General features: G+C 37.8%; 1 protein-coding gene across 1 annotated transcript in view; it reads left to right on the forward strand.

Moving 5' to 3' along the window:
- GALNT5 (polypeptide N-acetylgalactosaminyltransferase 5) overlaps positions 1–21,619 on the forward strand; it is a 47,639-nt gene extending 26,020 nt beyond the window's left edge. The window contains exons 8-10 of the mRNA XM_081932652.1: positions 7,583–7,663; positions 9,581–9,742; positions 20,483–21,619. Coding sequence (XP_081788778.1) covers positions 7,583–7,663; positions 9,581–9,742; positions 20,483–20,623 — 384 coding nt within the window. The 3' untranslated portion in view covers positions 20,624–21,619. The remainder of the gene's footprint in view (positions 1–7,582; positions 7,664–9,580; positions 9,743–20,482) is intronic.
- The last annotated feature ends 1,732 nt before the right edge of the window (positions 21,620–23,351 follow it).

A 23,351-nucleotide genomic window follows, 5' to 3' on the forward strand; every position in this document is an offset into this window, starting at 1 on the left:
ATCGTTACACTAGTTGAAGTTTCCATCAAGTTCTAAAGAGAGGGGTGGGTGAATTGGTTGGCTTATTATGTCACCTTGTTCCATAATGCACTTTTGTTCTAATAATTCATGGTCATTTTAAAACTTCAATTACGGAGTTCTGTATACTGAATCACTATCCTGAGGGTAATATCCACAATATAAAAAAATCAAAGGACATTGCTACTGGGTTTTTCTTACTGTCAAATCCATGAATGTACTGTATCTTAAGATTCTAATGTCAGTATGCTTTATTTAAAGTAAAACAGAAAAACATAGAGTTCATCATTAGCCTATGAAGGCCCCAAGACTGTCAGATGACAAAGAGGGTACAGCTTTACTTTGTCATATGCTGACATCACATAGTTGCTAGCATACATACAGAGCACAACTAGTCTGCGATAGTCTTTTCCACTGTTCTAGCCAGTGGTGGGTTCCTAACCGGTTTACTACGGGTTTGCTGAGAGGGCGTTTTGCTCGCACATTGCTGCACATGTGCAGTTGAGAGAAAACTGCTGATATTTGGAGCTGTGACCAAAACTCTGGTTTGTATTCTCCTTACATAGAAAATAACTTTCTTTTACCTTACCGGCTTTTCCTTTTTAAGAGTGACTGTGTAGCCTACTCTGGTTCTCCCAGCAACTAGTTTTTGAAGGTGTATTGCCTCAAAAGGTAGAGAAAGTTAATTTAACTGTCAGGCCAAAGAGAAGAATCTTTCCCAGTTGAAGTTGAGATCAATAAAGTAGAAGGCGCTCTGGAGAAAGATAAAGCCAAACGAAGTTATTGGTAATGGTTTATCTGTATAAATAACTGAGTCCACACATTGTGCTACAGTCTGGTTTAATTAATTATAATTTTTAAAAAAAAACTTATGAAAGGTTAGATTATCTAACTAAAGCCTGAATAGGCAATGGAGGTCAATATACTGTATGTGGGTCCATCTGGTGATAATTATGACAAAAAGATTAAAACTTGGAATGGAGATGGGGTAAATAGTAAAGACAAAGATTTTATAGAATATAATGGGCATGCTTGGAGTAAACATAAGTTTTGGTTAGTCTTGTAACATGTTAGCCAAAATGTGACCAAACTGATTACATTTTCTGTGCCATGCCATTGGCATGAAATGCTGTTCCAGGAACAGATATGATTAATGACTTAGTTAACTCAGTTAACTAAAGCCATAATAGATTGTAGGAATATCTATGGGGCGATAATAGGAGAGCCATGACATATGGAAGATTAGATGTGTAACGTAAAAAGAACAAATATTAAACATGAATTAAGAAAGTGTGTTGATAAAAGTAAGAATAAGTTGAAGGATATCATAAATCTGAAAGATGGTGGTCTACATCTACAGTTCTATAGAGAAGTGACGGAATAATAACAAAAAGGTAAAATGTATATTGGAAGATAAGGTATGTGTATGAAAGTAGGAATTCATAATTGGCGATAATTAGAATACACGTTCGTAAATGTAGAATTGATTGATTGCTAATAAGGCAAGATGGCATTCAGAAGTAAAATAAATGGAATGATTAGGAAATGGTTCAGGACTAAGCAAGTGTGATATTTACTGAGTTTAATATATTTATGGATAAATGCCAAAATGCTTATTAGAGATTTTTGGATGAGGATTTAAATATGTGTGTATTCGTCTCCTCGTGATAATGGTTGAATATCTGAATGATATTGAGTGAATGTATAATAATTGTAGGATGTAGAAAGGATATGACGTATGAATAAAAGTAATGTATCAAAAGATCAAGCAATGATATTTCACTATGAAATATGAATGAATACTTGCAAGCTATACATGAATGATGAAGAGGTGCAAAATGTAGATGAATTTTTCTATCTTTGTAGAATATTTGCTAAAAATAGAAACAAAGGTGGCAAGATTTCAAGACCTACAAAGGCTAGTGAAAGGGTAGAAGGTGGTATGTTGTATGTTGTAAGGGTCAAAAGAAGCAAAAATGGCTGTCTGCAAGAAGGTGTTTCTATTCTCTTTGACATAATAATGGGGAAAGTTGAACGAATGAAAAAGTAAAATGCAGTGGGAATAAGTTAAGAAATCTGTGGCAAGACGAAGTGTTAGGGTCAAGAATGAATACAGATGGATTGAACATGGAAATGTGTGACCAGTTCAAAAAAGTATACTGCAATAGTTTGATCATACAGTACAGAGAAAGTGAATGAGGATTGAATTTCTAAGTAAATCTCTATATTTAAAAAAACATATATTTATAGGAAGGGAAAATACCAGAAATTATATTTGAATAGCTTTATGAGATCTTAGAAAGAAGTAACTGAGAAAAACAAACCTAATGAATGTATAAATCAATATGTGGATTTGGTAGAAACAAGGATAGTTTGTAAGTATATAAAAGACTTCTGATAGTTTGCAAAGTATGGAGAGATATAGTCAATTGTGTTCATATAAACTAGATAACAGGGATGTGGTGGCTCAGTGGCTAAGACGCTGAGCTTGTTGATCAGAAAGGTCGGCAGTTAAGTGGTTCGAATCCCTAGTGCCGTGTAATGGAGTGAACTTCCGTTACTTGTCCCAGCTTCTGCCAACCTAGCAGTTCGAAAGCACGTAAAAATGCACGTAGAAAAATAAGGACCATCTTTGGTGGGAAGGTAACAGCATTCCGTGCTCCTTTGTCATTTAGTCATGCCGCTACATGATCACGGAGATGTCTTCGGACAGTGCTGGCTCTTCAGCTTTGAAACGGAGATGAGCATCGCCCCCTAGAGTCGGGAATGATTGGCACATATGTGCAAGGGGAACCTTTACCTTAAACTAGATATAACTGTTTTTTTAAATCTTATTTCACGTGTATCCATTATTAATGTCTGTTGTTTATTTGGTTAATGTTTCTTGCTTCTTTGCTGCATGTAACATATTCATTGAAAGAAATAATGTGATGGGTATATTCAATAAAACACTATTACATGTGTTTATACAACACACAACACTACAGTGAAAGTAAACTCTTTTATGGTTTAGATTAATGAGTGAACCTAACCTGTACATATGTATTTGTGTTACACAATAGCCAGGCACTTTTGTTTTTTGGAAGCACAACCTACTGGTGATGGGCTCCCTATGCAAACTTAGCTGAAGTCTTGGAAGTAGAGGCTGCAGAATTCATGCATTTTTCTCTAAATCTACATTTTTCTTAAGCACTGCTTTTTCATTTATCAATATTTTCTATTACTACTCCTGGATATTTATGTTATTACAGTGCAACATCTCTGATTTGAAATCCGTTAACTATAATCAAAGGATAGTAGTTTTGTCAGTGGAAAGTTAGGCATTATGAGTACATTGGGATCTAGAAGAGAAAAAAACAGTATGTTTTATCATTTCTTTCCCAGGAATCATCTGGCAGAAGTTTATATAGGAAACTGGTATAGATCTCAGGACAATATTTATACATTACAAAATGGGGAAATGTTTAAAATTTGTAAGCCCTAAACACTGATCCTCCTTCAGTAAACATAAAGCTTTGCTATCCTTACCTTCCACAATCTATATAAGTTGTTACCATTTATTTATTTAACTGTTACCTAAATGAGATGTGTTGATACCAAGCAGATGTTTCAGGCATTCAACCTAATTGTAGAACTGTTCACTTCAAAGCCTTCAGGATTTCATATTTTCAATTTGCAACCACTAGAGTGCACTAGAAATCCATTTTATTCCTTTCTGGAATAAAATAGGAATTGTTTCTGTAGGGTCCCAAAGCCAAGACTTTCTATAAAACTGTATTATGGTGCATCTTAAGAAGCTTTTAATACCCCCTTCTCCAGTTCCAAAGATAATTTAGCAGTTGTAAATAATAGCCATCGTAACCCAAAGTGTATCATGAGTTCCTCTGGAATAGCATTCTCAGCAACTACAAAGTGGAGCCATAAAGTTTTTTATGAGCTATGGGAGATGAGAGGAAGTTGTTTGGCTTCCTTTTTTTACGATTGCTTCTTCTGATAACTTTAACATAAAATAAAACAATTCTCTGTGTGTGTGTGTGTGTGTGTGTGTGTGTGTGTGTGTTTCATTTATATAAAAACTGCATATCAAATGCAGTTTTCCTGTTGTATCTGCCTTTTTACCTGGCATCCCTAAAGGCAGATTTCGAAGCCTGTTCAAGCCATGTAGGAATCTGTTGGATCTTCATTTTGCTGTTTCAATACCTTGAATCCATGGAGCAATAGGGCAACATACTGTTCTTGTAAGACATAAGGCACAACATTTCATTCTGCGATATCAGCATCCTGTATATCAACAATCACATGGAACTGTAATTCTTATGGTTACAGTTTTCTGAACATCTTGAAGGTACATTTCTCATGGCTCTTTTTTGTACTTCGTACTAAGAGCCGTGGTGGTGCAGTGGTTAGAATGCAGTATTGCAGGCAAACTCTGCCACTGCAAGGAGTTCAATCCTGACCTGCTCAAGGTTGACTCAGCCTTCCATTCCTTCCGAGGTGGGTAAAATGAGAACCCAGATTGTTGGGAGCAATATGCTGACTCTGTAAACAAACTGCAGCTTACGAAGTGTTTGTAAATGTAGTTTACAAAGTGTAAATATTAGGATTAAAGCAACAACATGGCAGGACAAATAAAGCAAATTAGAATAAAACTGCTAAATCCCACGTTAGGAAAAGAGTAGAATTAATTATGTATGATAAAATGTAGCTCAACAAGGAGGATCATAGTGTATCTTGCCTCGCATGCTGAAAAGCATACATCATGAAAACACAAGACCAGGGCCATATTGAAACCCTATTCTTTCCACCAGACCTTCTGTTCTACATATTACACCAACATTTTTCTGCTATCCCAGGCTAGTCCTTGCATATATCTCATGATAAACTATAATGGTATGAAAAAAACTGTTCTTGCTTTTGATAATGTTAATCTTGACAAATTTTGCGGAACAACTTGAATGGTGACCTGATCAAACAATTTGGAGCTCTTGCATTATAATAGTTGTGTAAATAGCAATAGCACTTAGATGTATATACTACTTTGCAGTGCTTTACAGCCCTCTCTAAGCAGTTTACAGAATCAGCATATTGCCCCCAAACAATATGGGTCCTCATTTTAACGATCTCGGAACAATGGAAGGGTGAGTCAAACTTGAGCCTGGTGAGAATCGAACTGCCGAAGTGCTGGCAGCAGAAGTAGCCTGCAATGCTGCATTCTAGCCACTGCACCACCTCGGCTCATAAAAGAAGGAATTCTAGGATAGATAGAAGATAAGTACATCTACTGAGATTCCATTTTTCAGCACAATTATGAATTTGTATAGGAGTCCTTCTAAATCTCCTTACTCTAAGGACAAGGAATGGGTTAGAGTTTGTTCTATTATCCATTGACTCAAGCATCACAAACATTTGGATATTATGAAGTGGGGGGAAAAGGGATTCTTAATATAAGCCTTATATCTCAGTACTGAAAAAAATGTTATATATAACCAGTCACTCATCTTCCAAATCCATTAGCAAACTGAGATCTTATAACAGCAGGAGGGCTTATCCACTTATTTATATTTATTTTTTTGACCTTTAAAATAGCAAATTACAGCTCACTTCATTAATCTGGAAGAGTTTGTTTAAAACTATGAATTAGTCTTGGTTAGACCAACTAATTTTAAGATAGAAGATTGCTGTTTCAATGGGTTGGGCAACCAAATTAACTGCAAAAGGTCAGCTGTGGATAATTACATTTTTACCTGTCCCTGCTTAGGGTTGCTGATACGATACAGCAACAAATAGAAATAAATCTTGGAGACTCCCTTCTGAAAAACGAAATGACAGCATCTGAAGTAGGGAAAGTTAAGTTTGGACAGCCAAGGATTAAGGAGTGTTGACAAGAATCAGGAAGTGTATTAACTTTGATCAACAGAAATTAAAGTGCTTTTGTGTGTTCATATAAAACTGGAGATGGGGTAGAATCGATCAAGGAGGCGCGATGCAAACTGTGTTTTTTGTGCAAATAGTGCATAGCAAAACTTTTATAATATGAGCAGAGCTGAGGGAAATGAAGCGGAAGAAAAGATGCCTTTAGTGAGAGGTAGACAGTTGTAGAGGTGACTGAACACTGGTAAGAGCTTAGGTTCACGTCTACAAGGTGAAGACTGAGATAGTGTCATTTTTGTGTGTGTGCTTATCTCAGCTTCACATTTTTCCACATAGAAGGAATTGCAGAATCATTTTTGGAAGTGTGGAGTTGGAGATTAATTGCTTAATGTAATAAGACCTGCTTACAGCAATAGCACTCAGACTTGTATACCGCTTCACAGTGCTTTACAGCCCCCTCTAAGCAGTTTACAGAGTCAGCCTATTGCCCCCAACAATCTGGGTCCTCATTTTACCCACCTCGGAAAGATGGAAGGCTGAGTCAGTCCTGAGCGTGGTGAGATTCGAACTGCCAGATTGCCAACAGGCAGCAGAAGTAGCCTGCAGTGCTGCATTCTAACTACTGCGCCACTGCAGCTCTTTAAGATTGAAGTAAACTAATTGTGAGAAACAAATGGATTGGGGAAATATTCAGCATTGAGCATAGAATAAGACAAGGATGTGAAACATTTCCATAGTTGTTTATTTGTGGTAAAAATGTAACAAGTGCTTATGTGTTGGCATTGTGGTTTTTTGACTTAAGGACAAATGTTTTTGGATGCTGATGGTGCCATGTTAATGGCTGGGAACACAATATTTGAGGTGAGATTGCAAGATGCAGTGTGGAACATGTAGGAGTTTGTAGAAAATTAACCTATATAATTTAACATATCAAAGATAAACCTATCTTTGCCATGTTTGATAGGGAAAATGGAATGAACCATTGCAGATTGTAAATAAATTTTATAAAGAACTAGAGGAAATGAGTGAACAGCTCCAGAAAATGTTCACTAGAGACAGAAAAGTGGATGGAGAATTTTAAAATGAACTGATTGCTGATAGAGGGATCCCCTTTTGCGACCATCTAACAAAGTCAACAGGGAAGCCAGATTCACTTAACCACAGTGTAGCTAATTTAACAATTGCAGTGATTCACTCAACAACTGTGGCAAGGTCATAAGATGGGGCAAAACTCACCTAACAAATTGCTCACTTGGCAACATAAATTTTGGGCTCAATTGTGGTCATAAGTCAAGGACCATTCTATCAACAATCAGTTCATTTTAAAATTCTCCATCCGCTTTTCTATCTTTAGTGAACATTTGCTGGAGCTGTCCACTCATTTCCTCTAGTTCTTTATAAAATTTATTTAAGATCCTTTCAGGTTTCATTTCATTTCAGCCTTCTGGTACTACTTTTTCTGTCCTGGGAGAATCAGGCATACAAATACATTTTGCTGGTAATAAATTGGCATACTCAGTGCATAATATTGTTCTTCCACAAATAAAATACAATCAGATGCAGATTACAAATGCTAAATAGTGATTATAAAATTTAATTGCTTCAACATTTTCAGTCAACTATTGTCTTTTTTGGTATAATTTAAAGTTATTTTTTTTTCTGAATATGTCTTTCAATCATTTATTTGTTCTAGATTATTAATGTAGCATTGGATAAGTGCATCACTGTGAATCAGCATAACCTTACCTTTGAAACATGTGATATTAATAATAAGGTAAGACTGGAAATACTTATTTATTATTCTTAGAGGCTAAACCCTTTAAAACATCTTCAAAGTACTGCACATGGTTTGGTCCTATACTGTATATGCTATTAAGTTCTCTTCCCAGCTGTGATGCTTGTATTATTTTTAGTTTTAAAGTACCTTTAACCACCCTGCAGTCAAAAGGAATCCAGTTCTTTCTGAATAACCCAATTGTCATCTTATCTAAGCAGAAGGTATAGACTGCAGTGTTTCTCAATCTTGGCAACTTTAAGATGTGTGGACTTCAATTCCCAGAATTCCCCAGCCAACGTGCTGGCTAGGGAATTGTGGGAATTGAAGTCCATACCTCTTTAAATTGCCAAAGTTGAGAAACCTGGGTGTACAGGGTAAGGCAGATGACCTTGATAGAGTCGTGCAAGAATTATTACATAGGCAAAAGGGACTGAAGCATTTTTTAAGTGCAGAACAAGCTAACATTTAGAAGCTACTCAGGCAGACACTTCACTAAATCACTGACCTATAAAGAATAGGAGGAGGAAGTACGTCCCAATTAGACTCGGAAGATTCTGTTATTGCCAGTCCCAATTATCATATTCTTAGCCTTCCTGTGGAGTTGATTTCTTGGTCAGATCTATCCAGTGGTGTTGACAGAAGGGGATTGCAATGTGACAGTGATTCATTTGGCTTTCATGCCCAAAATTGAATTGCAGCCAGAATTCCTTCTTCAGGCAGGAGCTGAAGATCCTATCTATACTATAGGATCTTTTGATGGCCTCTGTTTGAACAGTCTGGCCCTTTCCCTACAAGAAGCAGAAAGGAAGCAACAGTCAAGGTTGATCGCAGAAAGCTGAGCACAGGCTTGTGATGCCCCCCCCCCTCCCCGGAAGAAGTCTAAGGAGATTCACCTTGGAATAGGAGTAAGGTGAGATTAGACAAGAACACCCTGATCCTGGTTGGGTAGCCTTGGATTCAGACAAAGCAGGGTTGTGCCCTCTCTCAAGTTTGCTCATGCTTCTTAGCTTTCTGCATTCACCAAACAAGAGGGATACCCTATTAGAGATATAGATATGAGGACCACAATTGAAAAAAATGGAAAAACATTGAGGGTGGTGGATGTAAATGCAATGTCATGGAGAAGAGGCTTAAGAAGTCTTTTTTAATGTGTTTGCCCCAAGAAATCTTTTTAAATGGATTATGAATTATTTTCTAAAATTTTATTTTTAAGCGGAGGTATTTGGAAATACATATCTATTTGTCCCAATATAGGCAAACTTTTAATAAAATTAAAAGACCAGAAATGCTGAGAGCAATAGTATCTCTGATGCAGAAAATGATCAGATCCATTTTTCAAGTAACAATATGTCTATTTTGAATCTTATTGTCCCCCTTCAAAATTTCCCCCTGAAAGTTAATCTTTTTTATATCTGTTCTGAATATGCAACTTCCTTTGTGTTAGGTGAATTAACAGTCGCTTATGTTTCCAATAATAACTTTATTAAAGGAAGGGACAAATGAAGCAGCTTGTTAAGTCTGTTTATAATAAAAATTAACATGTTAAAGTGAATTAAAAAAAAAATGCACACTTAGTTTGAATAACCTACATTTTCAATTTAATACACCAAACATAGTTTAATGCATTTTTAAAGTAACAAAAAGGTAAGTCTGTAGAAAGGGGGGAAGGGGACAATAAAAATGTCAGTCTGTCTTTTATTTATGGATTACAAGTTTTGAATATATATCTTATGTGTGCCTTCAGCCCTGGTCTAACTGAGAAAGGAAATTGTATTATTTATAGTGAATCTTTGGTCAGTATTTGAGTAACCCCTGGAAAGGGCGTCTTAGAGTGATCCAGGGCAGAGAATCAGCTCTGTAATTCAGAAAACCCTGATTGAATCTTTATCTTTGCCAATTCTTTTCTATGTGCAGAACCAAAAGTTCAACTACACTTGGCTGAGGCTAATCCAGCATGAAGACTCCTGCCTGGCACTTACTGATGCTGAAGGGACCCTGGGTCTGCACCCTTGCGATAAAAGAAACAATAGCCAGAAATGGTTGCATAAATCACTGGTAGCTTTTCACCCAGAACTCGTAAGTGCAGTTGTTTAGCAAATAACAACCCTTCTCACTGTGGCTAAAGTGGAACCGGTTCAAAACAGAGATAGCTTGCTACATCATTTCCCTTTGTATGCCGATGACAGACAGGCAGACATTTGTTATTCAAGCAAGGAAAGGACTTGTGCAAGGTTTAATCTTAGCTTTTTTTTTTTTCGGTAGATAGGGATAAAATCTATCCTCAGCTACCTCCAAGTGGTCCAGAGCAGTGCATATCATTCTCATTGCACTTCACTCTTCACAACATCCCTGATCTGAACATTGGACTGAAGAATGTCTCTAGAGATTCTCAGTCATGGGTGTCCCAAAGGTGCTTTTTCACAAGGCAACTGGACTTTCTGATGTCCGGTTGTGCTCTTGAAAAAGCACTTTTGGGATTGGACTGAAGACTGTGTTTGTTCAGGGTCACCCAGTAGGGATCTTAATGGTTTAGCCAGGATTTGCACTTTATTGCTAGCTTCACACTTTTAACTCCAGTATTACAAGTCGAAAGTCTGTCTGAAAGTCTAAGAGCTACCAAACTAGTGCCAAATGTTGGAAGAAGAAAAAAAAACCACTGTCCCCCCAAAAAGGGGGTGGGTGGGTGGAACTAGACCTGACAGATATTTTAAGTTCTAAATTTTATTATCTGCCAGCCATGAAACTTCTCTCCATGCTCCATTTTTAAGTGAAAAAGTGTAGTAGCAAAAATAAATTTGGAAACATTGCCTTTTGTTTAATGCTGTTCCATTATATCATTTCCCATTTATAAGAACAGGGATGCATTCCTTAGGACAGTGATGGCGAATCTTTTCGGCACTCAGTGCATGCGGGTGTGGCATCAAGTGTCAAAAGGAGCGCATGCTCATGGGCCACAACCAGGAAGACGAACTGCCCAGGGGGCATGCGCGCGATGGAAAATGAACTTCTGTTTTCCCGCAAGTGCATGCGCACCGGCCAACAAGTCTTCCAGTTACTGCCATGCATTCGCATGCACCGATCAGCTGGCCAGCATGCATGCTGGTGCCAGAAAACAGAAGACCAGCTCTTCCACGCACAAAGGCCACATGCGCATGCGCACCAGAAACTCAGAAGAGGAACAGGCAACGCCACATGTGCCAGGTGACATGGCTCCACGTGCCACTTTGGGCACACATGCCATAGGTTCGCCATCACGGCCTTAGGATATCCAAACTGGAAAACTGTCATTAAAAAACAAAATTGCTGAGCAATTTACCCTCCACAAGTTAATAAACACTAAAAATCTAATAGGCAACCATCAGGTTTAGACGCTTATCTAATACAGATATAATTCATTGGTGGCTCACACTAAACACAGATAAGAGAGACTCATGCATTTTGCAAAAAAAAAAAAAAAACACCTTTCCCAGAAGGAAGGTCTTTTTCATGACTAATTGACTTTAGGGACAGCTTTCTTGTCAACAATGTGTAAACAATTTGTCATTTCCTTCTTTTTTAATTCCAAACCGAGGTAGGGGTTGTGGGGTGTGTGGGTGATAACAAGCTCTACCTTTTTTTCCATATAAGTTACGAAGTTGCAGGCATGTACAAAAGGGGTGCAGCTTGTGTTTTTGTGGAGCAATCACTGCTTTCATCATTCTGAATGATTCATCCCTTCTAATGAAAGCACTTGAACGGTGGGCACCACTGCCAAGTTCCCTGTGATTTCCTCAGTAACCCTGCATGCGGGGGTGAAATTCAAATTTTTTTATTACCAGTTCTGTGGGTGTGGGTTGGTGGGCGTGGTAGGGGAAGGATACTGCAAAATCTCCATTCCCATCCTGCTCCAGGGGAAGGAGACTACAAAATCCCCATTCCCTCCCCACTCCAGGGGAAGGGGACTCCAAAATCCCCATTCCCTCCCCACTCCAGGGGAAGGAGACTGCAAAATCCCCATTCCCGCCCCACTCCAGGGGAAGGAGACTGCAAAATCCCCATTCCCGCCCCACTCCAGGGGAAGGAGACTGCAAAATCTCAATTCCCTCCCCACTCCAGGGAAAGGATACTGCAAAATCTCCATTCCCATCCCACTCCAGGGGAAGGAGACTCCAAAATCCCCATTCCCTCCCCACTCCAGGGGAAGGAGACTGCAAAATCCATATTCCCTCCCCACTCCAGGGGAAGGAGACTGCAAAATCCATATTCCCCCCTCCCCCACTCCAGGGGAAGGAGACTGCAAAATCCCCATTCCCTCCCCAATCCAGAGGAAGGAGACTGCAAAATCCCCATTCCCTCCCCACTCCAGGGGAAGGAGACTGCAAAATCCCCATTCCCTCCCCACTCCAGGGGAAGGAGACTGCAAAATCCATATTCCCTCCCCACTCCAGGGGAAGGAGACTGCAAAATCCATATTCCCCCCTCCCCCACTCCAGGGGAAGGAGACTGCAAAATCCCCATTCCCTCCCCAATCCAGAGGAAGGAGACTGCAAAATCCCCATTCCCTCCCCACTCCAGGGGAAGGAGACTGCAAAATCCCCATTCCCTCCCCACTCTGGGGCCAGTCAGAGATGGCATTTGCCAGTTCTCTGAACTACTCAAAATTTCCACTACCGGTTCTCCAGAACCTGCTGAATTTCACCCCTGCCTGCATGCATGTTTTTTTAACATCAGACAAATTTGGCTAGGACTTGCTATACATTACTCTGTTATTTTAAACAAATGACATGAAGGTGTGGTGAAAAACAGTGAAGCAGGAAGAAGAAACCCCACTAAATAATGTCTATACATATCCAAAATATGGATGGATACATAGGGCACCAAAAGAGCAGTCCTACAAATTAATGTGAAACAATATTTGTTGCGTTGGATATGTTCCAGATTCAATACTTGTAGTTTAAAAAAGAAAAATCTCATGCTGTAAGAAAATGCCTCTCGACAAGATGGAGAAACTCTCCCCTTCATGATAAAACCACATTGGTTAGATGAAATGCAAAAATTGCTCCTTATATTATAGAGATAAATGTCAGTATGTATAGAGGTTGAAGTAATGAGTTGAACAAGGAGAGCTAGGTGCCCCTTCCCCCACTTGATCATGGAACTCCGTAGACCAGGGCTCTCCAATCTTGGCAACTTTAAGCCTGGCGGACTTCAACTCCCATAATTCCCCAGCCAGCTGGCTGGGGAATTCTGGGAATTGAAGTCTGCCAGGCTTAAAGTTGCCAAGATTGGAGAGCCCTGCCCTAGACCAATCACATGTTGTCAGTCCATTCTACCTCAAAGGATTGTGATGTGGGAGAAAGATTAGGGAGAACCTCATGTAATCTGCTTTTAGCTATTAATGGGAAAGGCAGAATATAAATGCAAATAAGGGGGGCAGGGGGAATATAAAACAACAGCCGTGAATAACTTACTTGTTCCAGTTGGAATATATGCATCCAATTTTGCATTAGGCTGTGCTAGAAAGTCTTTTAAAGAGTCATTGATGTTATTGAAAAATAATCTCATTTGATTTCCTGTTGCTTTGATACAAACTTGTCAAAGCTATAGATTCAACCGTTTAGATTTATTTACCTTAGATGACAGCATAAACTGCTAACTTAGGATCCAAAAATAGTTTTTACCAAGCTGTTCTGATCCGAAAAGAAATCATTTAATGAATGTATTTAGAAAAAGAAAAAAATAAATTCTATTTTACCCTCCATAGCTATAGGACCTAGAAATTGATCTTAATGCTGAGAAAATGCCAAAGTAAATTAGAATGATTTTTCTGTATCTAAAATTGGAATGGGGATAGAATATGTCGGTAGAGTCTTTTGGTTTTTGTGGGGAAGATTAATTACAGCAATTAGAGTATCTCATCAGTAATCATGTACCCAGTCTTGGTTATAGAGATGCCTTTCATTTATTCTTCCATCATATAGAAAGAAAAGGTATTGTCTTGAGCTAAAAGCTTCCTAAAAACGTAAGAAAATTTTACATCCATTTAAGTCAGAGGTCTTCAAACTTGGCCACTTTAAGACTTGTAGACTGCAACTCCAAGAATTCTCCAGCCAGCTTCTGGGAGTTGAAGTCCACAAGTCTTAAAATGTCCAAGTTTGGGGATCCCTGATTTAAGTTGTCTTTATATGGAAGATGGATTCTTGGATGAGTGTTGTTGTTTCCTTTTTCTGTTAATTTATGTGTTTAGTAGCTAGCTAGACCTAAAAACTAATTAAACACAATTGGACACATTATTTCACCCATTCAATATTGAATTAACATCAAACTGAGGCCTACACAAATTTTATCTGCTGTGGTAAAATATCACATTAGTTTTTATGGGAATTTTGGATGTTAAAGCAACAGAATATAAGGCTTATGGGAGAAATGCAGCCTAAAGATATCTCTGTCACAGGAAACAAAATTATGGATTTCTTTTATACAAAAGTAATACCTTGTTTCCCTGAAAATAAGACCTCCCTGGATAATAAGCCCAATTGGGCTTTTGAGCGCATGTGCTTAAATAAACCCTCCCCCCAAAATAAGCCCTCCCCGAAAATATTGCAACACAGGAGCAGCCATGAGGTGACCACATTCACTGCCTCCTGCACCTCAAAAATAATAAGACGTCCCTGAATATAAGGCCATGCGCTTATTTCGGGGGTCAAAAGAAAATAAAACACTGTCTTTATTTTGGGGGAAACATGGTTTCCTGTTATTTACAAAGGCCCTTTTATGGCTGCTTCTCTTGAAAACAAGGAAAAATCAGCAGAGCAGCTTGTTCTTTGGGGGGTAGTCATGACAAACTTTTTCTTCATTTTTTTTTCTTTGTATGGAAGGACAAAGAGAAAGAACTTACTTATCAGAGGTGCCTGCCGCCCATTTTGCCAAAGATCAGTCAGTAGGCAGCTTCCAGATATTGAAAGATACCCATTTCCATCTTTCTGGATATAGTAGAGGGAGTCTTTGACTTAGAAACATAATTGAGGTGAACGTTTCCAGTTGTTAAATGAGTTGTGCCCCATTTTATGACTTTTTTTTGCCACAGTTATTAAATGAATCTGGTTTCCCCCCATTGACTTTGCTTGTCAGAAGCCGGATAGGAAGATTAAAAGTGGTGTTCAAAAGACCCTGGGACACTGAAACTGTCATAAATACATGCCAGTTTGCCCAGCACCTGCATTTTGATCAAGTGAACGCTACAATGATCCTGAGGGTGAAAACAAGTTATAAGTCAATGCTGTTGTAAGTTCAAACAGTCACTAAACAAATGGTTGTAAGTCAAGAACAACCTATACCATGTTTCCCCGAAAATAGGACAGGGTCTTATTTTCTTCTGATCCCCGAAATAAGCACTTGGCCTTATTTTCGGGGTGGTATTATTATTATTATTATTATTATTATTATTATTATTATTATTATTATTATTATTATTATTATTATTATTATTATTATTATTATTATTATTATTGCATCAACAGAAGTGTATCACAGCGGCCAGTTGTTTCGCTGGATTTGGCATTAATTACTAATCAGGCCCCACCCAGGGGCCTAGGACGTCGTAACGTATTTTCGTAATATGTGTGCAGATCCAAGCAGTGCAGCCTTTTGCATTTGACTGATGGTGATTTTGTCAATTTTTAACTGTTTTAAATGTAATTCCAGTGCTTTTGGAATAGCACCCAGTGTGCCGATTACCCCTGGAATTACCACTGCTGGTTTGTGCCATAATCATTGGATTTCGATTTTTAAGTCCTGGTATTTCGCGATTTTTTCATATTCCTTCTCGGCGACCCTGCTATCACCTGGTATTGCGATGTCTATGATTGTAACCTTATTTTTCTCAACCAGTGTGATGTCTGGTGTATTATGCGCCAGTATTTTATCCGTTTGTATGCGAAAATCCCACAAGATCTTGACCATCTGACTCTCGATGACTTTTTCAGGCTTATGTTCCCACCAGTTTGTTGCTGTTTTAATATTATAATTTTTGCACAAATTCCAGTGGATCATTTGTGCCACTGAATTGTGCCGCATTTTATAGTCAGTCTGTGCGATTTTTTTACAGCAGCTGAGTATGTGGTCAACAGTTTCATCAACTTCTTTGCAGAGTCTGCATTTGGCATCATCAGAGGATTTTTCGATTTTGGCCTTAATGGCATTTGTTCGGATAGCTTGTTCTTGCGCAGCCAGGATTAGTGACTCTGTTTCTTTCTTTAATGTACCTGTTGTTAACCATAACCAAGTTTTTTTACTGTCCACTTTATCTTTTATTTTTTCCAGAAATTGACCATGCAATGCTTTGTTCTGCCAACTCTCCATTCTTGATTTTATCACATCTTTTCTGTATTCTTGTTTCGTCTGTTGGGCCTTCAATAAATTTTTGTTCTTTACTTCGATTAATAGATGTTCTTGACTTTCTTTTAAATAATCAGCCAGTGCATGTTTTTCTTCTTCAACTATTTGCTTCACTTGTAATAATCCTCTGCCACCTGATTTTCGGGGCAGGTATAGTCTATCAGTGTCACCACGTGGATGTAAACTGTAGTGCATTGTCATTAGTTTCCTGGTTTTTCGGTCCAAAATGTTCAAATCAGTTTGTGTCCAGTTAACTATACCAGCTGTGTATCTTATAACTGGTATTGCCCAGGTATTTATGGCCTTGATTGTATTTCCACCATTTAATTTAGATTTCAAAATTTTCCTAACTCTGTTGGTGTACTCTCTCCTGACAATAGTTTTTACTTCTCCATGTTTGATGATGATGTTGTTGTTGTTGTTGTTGTTGTTGTTGTTGTTGTTGTTATTATTTTAAAAAAATTATTTTTAATTTTCAAAACAAACACAACACATCCTTCTTTACATACTGTAGAAAGTGTTTTGGTTACAAAAAGTCGTCCATGTATCTCTTCCACAGTCAAAACATAATTCATATTAATTCAAGTATTTTAACTCAGATATTCATACATGTTACCAATCCTCATATCTCCATTTTCATTTGACTATAATTGTTTAAATGTCCTTCATCATAAAATATACCAAGATTTAATACATAACCACATACTGGCATTTCATTTACTATTTCTAAAATCCTCCAATAACACTAAATCCTTATGTTCTCTTCTAGCTAAACATCCATAATATTTAATAACAAAGTTTTCTAATCCTCCTTTCCAAATCACTGTTTACAATTTACATCCAGTTTCCTTATGTTGTACCCATACCTGTATATACGTAGTTATCATTATCCCTCCTTTATTTAACTATATCCTGCATCATAACATTTTCCCCCTAATAATCAAGACTTAACTGTATCTAACTTAGTTCTTTTTTATTAAGTTTTATATATAATCAAAAAGATTTCTAATCTTCCTTTCATGGGTGCCATTCAATATTCATATCCAATTATTACTTATCATAACACTACACATTGTATACATTATTATCATTATCAATTATTTATTTAACTACATCTATTGTCACTAAATTTCACTAAGTTTAATTAGTTTTAAATTATACTCTTCCATCTATCAACCTGTATCTTTCCAGTAGCAAAACAGTCTCATATCTTCTGCCATTTGTGGTGTCAGTCCTCTAATCATCTCCTTAATCAACTTTGTATGGACTCCTCTTAGCAACTCCTTGCTTATAAAATCTCTCATGTAATTTCGATGCCCTTCTTCTGTTTCCTTAATCAGCTTATCTTTGATTGTAGTGTTATCAATGATGTTGCTAATAAAGTTTCTCTCTTTAAATCCATAAATTCTTTTGTTTCTTCTTCTTCTGTATCTTGCCATCTGGGGTAGATTTCCCCTCCATTTAATTCTCTTTCAGTATTCCACTCTTTCCATTTTCAGAGACAAACCAATCACCATAAATATCAGCAATTTTAATTTCTTTATATTCATTTTCCTTTTCGATTTTTAGGATTTTAACTGCCACTTTTTCCACTTGATAAACATCTCCAACTTCTTCAACATATTTTGCTGTTAGATGCTCTAAGTCTTCCAACTTCTTCTCTATCCTCTCATATGTGTTTGATAATTTCTGTATTTCTGAGAATATCTTTTGCAGACTTAAAATTTCCTTCTGCTGTTGAAATTGTGCCAATATCTCCAGCTAACAAACACTGCTGCTGTAGCTTGGAAGGTTTTAACAAGATTAAGCATAGTTTCACAATAACTTTTTATTTTCACCTTTCTCTGGTTAAAGATATACTTCAAAGGGACAGCTGTATGCTTTTCTTCTTATCACTCTCTATAAACAAGCAGTGAGACCTTGGAGTGCCAAGCCAGGATAATCAGTGAGAAAAATAAGAGTGTTTCATTTCCAATGCACAAACCTCCAACTTCTGAGTAGCAGTTATTGTTGCAATTTTCTTTGTTTCTTTTTGTATCTTTTTTTGTATTTCAAGTTTTTAAAAAAGTCTGATTCTTGAATGAGTTAAAAGAACACCCACAGTAATGAAAGAGGAGAATTTTAGTCCATAGGTTACAAAGAATAATAAAAGAAAGAAAAAGAAATAGAAAACTTAATCCATTCGTTTTAAATGGCTTGCATAAATTCCATCCATGAAGATAGCATTTAAAAAGTAAGATAACCCACTGTCCAAAACCATTCCAAATTTAATTCTGCCACTTATTTCTTCTGTTCTCCAATTTAAATTAGTTTTAAGTTTTTTATAGGCAGTCTCTTTTAAAACGGTAAAAATTCCTCACCAGCTGGAAACACTTTCTCTTTCCGTATCCTTCCATTTTGGAGCCGCCCCCACTTCATCAGCTTAATGGCTGGATTTTTTGTTGCCGGCTTGAAGAACTTCTCTTGGATCAATCAGGGACTTTGCGATGTCCCTGAGATCAGCAAGATGTATTCTTCCTGTTCACCGTCTCTGCAGGATGGTTTAGGTCCGTTTGGACCACCCAGCGGCAAAAGTATTGATGCCGATCTCAGAGCATTGAGATCGCACGTCGTCTCGTCATGACATTGGCTCCTCCTGGCTGGGTGGTCTTATTATTTTTGAGGCGCAGGAAGCAGCAAGCATGGTCACCTCATGGCTGCTGCTGTGTTGTAATATTTTCGGGGAAGGGTTATTTTCGGGGGAGGGATTATTGTAGCGCATGAGCTCAAAAGCCCGATTGGGCTTATTATCCAGGGAGGTCTTATTTTCAGGGAAACAGGGTAGTATCAATATTGTGCCTACATCTATGTACACACATGCAACTTGACACAGATAGGAACACTTTGCCAGACATCAAATCCAAGATAGGAATCTGATGGCAGAGACACCGAAGTGGAATGCCAAAAAGATATTTTTAAATTTATTTGTAAAATGTATTTATTATATTCTTAATTAGAATTAAGATGCATGAGGCGATTCGTAAAGAACTAATATTTATTTGAGACACAACTAAGTAACAGCATAACAAAAACAGTGAACTCCGGTTTGACAGCTATTTATATAACCAATATAATCAATATAACCAATCAGATGAAGGTTAGCTCCCTCTGGTGATGCCTACTGGTATTGACCAATCCAGACGTTTGGTGGGTGTTGATTGACACCTTATGTTTGCTGGCTTTGGACACAACAGTATTGGCCACCTTACCTTGGGTTAACTCTGGGTGGTTTCTTTCCATGCCTTCACAGATTTAGTGTACAGGTAGTCCTCGACTTACAACAATTTACATAGTGACCATTCCAAGTTACAACATCACTGAAAAAAGTGACTTATGACCATTTTCATACTTACGACCATCACAGCATCTCCACACTCACATGATCAAAATTCAGACCCTTCGTATGTATGACGGTTGCAGTGTCCCAGGGTGATGTGATCCGCTTTTGCGACCTTCTGACAAGCAAAGTCAATGGGAAAGCTGGTTTCACTTAACAACCACGTTACTAATTTACCAACTGCAGTGATTTGCTGAGTATCTCTGGCAAGAAAAATTGTAAAATGGGGCACAATTCACTTAACAAATGTTTCACCTAGCAACAGAAATTTTGGGCTCAATTTTGGTCGTAAATTGAGGACTACCTGCAAATAGTAAGAAATGAGTGAAATGCTAATGATCTTTGTTTTTATTGCCAGTGCTGTACCTTGAATGCTGACAATCCCTTTATTATGATGATCGGTATTTACTTGCATTGTGAATCTCTAGATTTTGAATATTTGTGGCAATGCAGTTTTTTCATTTCCTTACCTTTTTCAGCTTTTAAATATCTTATTTTTATCAAAGATTCTTCAAACTCATTTCTTAAATAAGCTGTTTGAGAATAGTTACGTTACTTATTAGGAAACCTACCTAGAGTTAGTTGCACCTGCGAATATGATTCTTACTCATTCAAAACTTTTCAGGAATTTATAATTTGATTTGGACAATTAACCAATTATCCAACCCTCTTTTTGTTGTGATATGTCCCCTATTTCATCAGATGAGTAATATTGCAATCTGAAGGGCAGAATCACCTGCCATTAAATTACCCATTATTGCAAAGGCATGGTATAACTTCCTTTGCATAACAATTACTATTTAGATGGGAGGAATTGTGTTTGAACTTTCATAGAATTAGCAAGCTGTGCCACATAGAGACTCTAGTCTAGTCCAAGAACAGATAGACCTGTTCTTCTTGTCCAAAAGACATGTGGTATACTTCCTGTTCTGCTTCTAAATGAAGTATGTTGGGAAACATGGCAAGAGTTACTTTGCCAAGAGTTTTTCTAGTAAAAAAGCAATGGCTTACTTTTCAGCTTTGTGTCTATAACCCATTATCACCATCTTCTCTCTTCTCTGTAGATGGATCACATTGTTTTAGAACATCTTTCAAGGGCCACGTGTTTGGAAATAGACCAGTCGCAGAAAATCCTGAGGGCTAACATTTGTTTTTCAAGCAATAATCATCAGAAGTGGCAATTTGGAAATTATTATGCCGAGTGAAACAGAAGCCAAGCAAGCTACATGGAGGAGCTGCTTAGTACGCTGATAAGTTCAAGAATGACAGCTCTAGAAATGGGAAGTAAAAAATCAGCAAGGTTTCTCAAAACCACAATTTAAAAGCTGTGTATGGGGAAATCAACAGATGGAGAAAGAGCACAGCTGGTTTAACTGGTGTCATTCCAACCAGGCCTGTTACCTCAAAGGAGGCTGGGCAGAAATCTGGCCAGGGGAAAAAAAAGGTTCAACAAAAAGGAAATACTTTGAGTATCTTTTTCCATGACAAAAAGTAAACAACAGAATATTATGCTATATTATTATGGGACCCGTTATGAATATTTCATTTCATTAGTGTTCTCTCCTCCCCTCCTCTCTCAATCAGAAAACTCTTTGGCAAATCTTGTAGTCTTAAATATCTAAAACCTTCATTTCAAAAGCATGTACAGAAGGTGGAAAATATCTTCCAACTCTAGCAGAAAAAGTCGTCTTGCTGACATCTCCAAGAAAATGTGGTAGAATCTCAGGCTGAAATCACTTGGCTGTAGAGATCAGAAGTAACTTTTTTGATGACTCTTTCTCTTAGAATTACAGTCACTTCAACACCTGTCAGATCATCCAAGATGGGAAGGAAAAAGAAGAGTCTCTCTAATAGATATATTGAAAACAGGATCGCGAGCCTTAAAAATTTTGATTTTGCTTTGAAGTTTCTTTTTGGATAACTTACAAGTTTGGCTGGATATTCTGTGTGTGTTTCCCTCTTGTGACAAGAATTCACATTTCTTGTTTTAGAAACTGGACATAAAGATGTGATCCCTTCAGAAGGATGACAAGCATGTATTCGGCAGGAGGAGAGGGCAAATGATAGAACTGACAAAGTAGAACTTGCATAGTATTCATTGAAACAGCATTTCTTCAGAATGTAAAGCAGCAGCATCATGTATGTCATTGATGTGATTCATCTCACTAGGCAAGAGAAATTAAAAGAACCATGTAAACTCACATTGGGTAGTTCATCCAACACTTCGTACTGCTACCATAAGGCGCTGCAGGATAGAGGCATTTACCTCTTGCTAGCCAATTTGGAACTTACATGTAACGATTTTGACAGCATGAAGAGCCCGGTGTGTGTAGTCTCCAAACACAGATTCCAAGCATTGCCACATGCATGCAACTCTTTGGGTCACAGAAACATTTTTCAGAAGACTGTTTGGTTTGTACTTTGGAACTTGCCACCTTATCAGTTAATGTTCCATTAGATGTTAGTGTATTTTTACAATCTACAAGATCATAGGGATGGAATGTTCCTGATGTAAAATTCAGAATGAGCATCTCTAAAAAAATAAGATGCTACTTAAGAATGGACCTCACCGTGTTCAGCTCAGTTTCCCCTAAAACAGATAATTAGCACTTAAGAAAAAAAAAAAATCTTGAATGCTTCCAAAAGCAAAGTCAAATTTCCCACATACCCCACTATCTTGAAATAGTTTGTCATCTTCTAAAAAAACAAATACTTGTGTTTTTCATACTTTGCCAATTCATTCATTTCATTCATTTATTCGATTTATAAACCGCCCCCTCTCCCCGAGGGGACAATATGTGAACTTATATTTTTTTGATGTTGGGAGAAACACTATCGAGTTATCCACCCATTATCTGAAGTCACATTGCCCGACGGTATAATGAAATTATTTCTACACTATGCAATTGTACACTATAAATATATATTTTTCCAGGTATTTAGCACACCTATGCATAGCACAAGGGGACTATGTCATGGCTTGCAACCACCCTATCTCTAGATAGTTGTATGTGAAAAGAAACTCTTAATGAAGGACCTAGAGCTAGTTTGGTTTAGCAGTTAAGGTACGAAGTTAGAAAGCAGGAGAACGTGAGTTCAAGTCCCACCTTAGCTATGAAAGCCAGCTGGGCGATTTGGGCCAGTCACTCACTCAACCCAATTCACCTCACAATGTTGTTGTAGGGGGCATAGGAAGAAGATGATGTATTGGATGTGCTCACCACCTTAAGTTGTTTGTAAAAATAATAAAAGGTGGGATACAAATAAATAAAATATGGGCTTCCCCAAGAGATGGATGCCTGGCTTTACAGCACATTATTATCAAGAATGTGTGTTTCTCAGGGATTGGGGGCTCCTGATTGGGGGCGGTGGTTAGTGCGCAGTACTGCAGGCTACTTCAGCTGACTGCTAGCTGCAATTTAGCAGTTCCCATCTCACTGGATCAAGGTTGACTCAGTCTTCCAACCTTCCGAGGTGGGTAAAATGAGGAGCCAGATTGTTGGGGGCAATAGGCTGACTCTGTAAACCTCTTAGAGAGGGCTGGAAAGCACTATGAAGCGGTATATAAGTCTAAGTGCTATTGCTAGTGCTATTGCTCTTGGTTGGTTGTGGCTTGAGAGTGGTGCCCATTGTTAAATGAAGCTGTTATTTGACAGGACCAAAATATTTAACAATAATCTTCAAGGTATTTATTGAAGAGCAATGAACACTGGTAACTCTGGAATTAATTTGCTGAAACAGCTCATCAGCATAAGAATTCTTATGATTGTGAATTGCTCTGGAGCAAAAGACTTAAAATTCACATCTTGTGTCTCAGAACATCGTGCTGACATTATTGTATCTTTTTGTAATACAAGCTTAGAAGGCAGCCAAGCTTTCATCAGCCAACATATTTACAGCCGGTTATGAGATTCTTTGGTGTCTAAGAGGGTC

This window comes from Natrix helvetica (genome assembly GCF_964273705.1).
Source record: "Natrix helvetica genome assembly, chromosome: 1".
Classification (NCBI taxonomy): Eukaryota; Metazoa; Chordata; class Lepidosauria; order Squamata; family Natricidae; genus Natrix; species Natrix helvetica.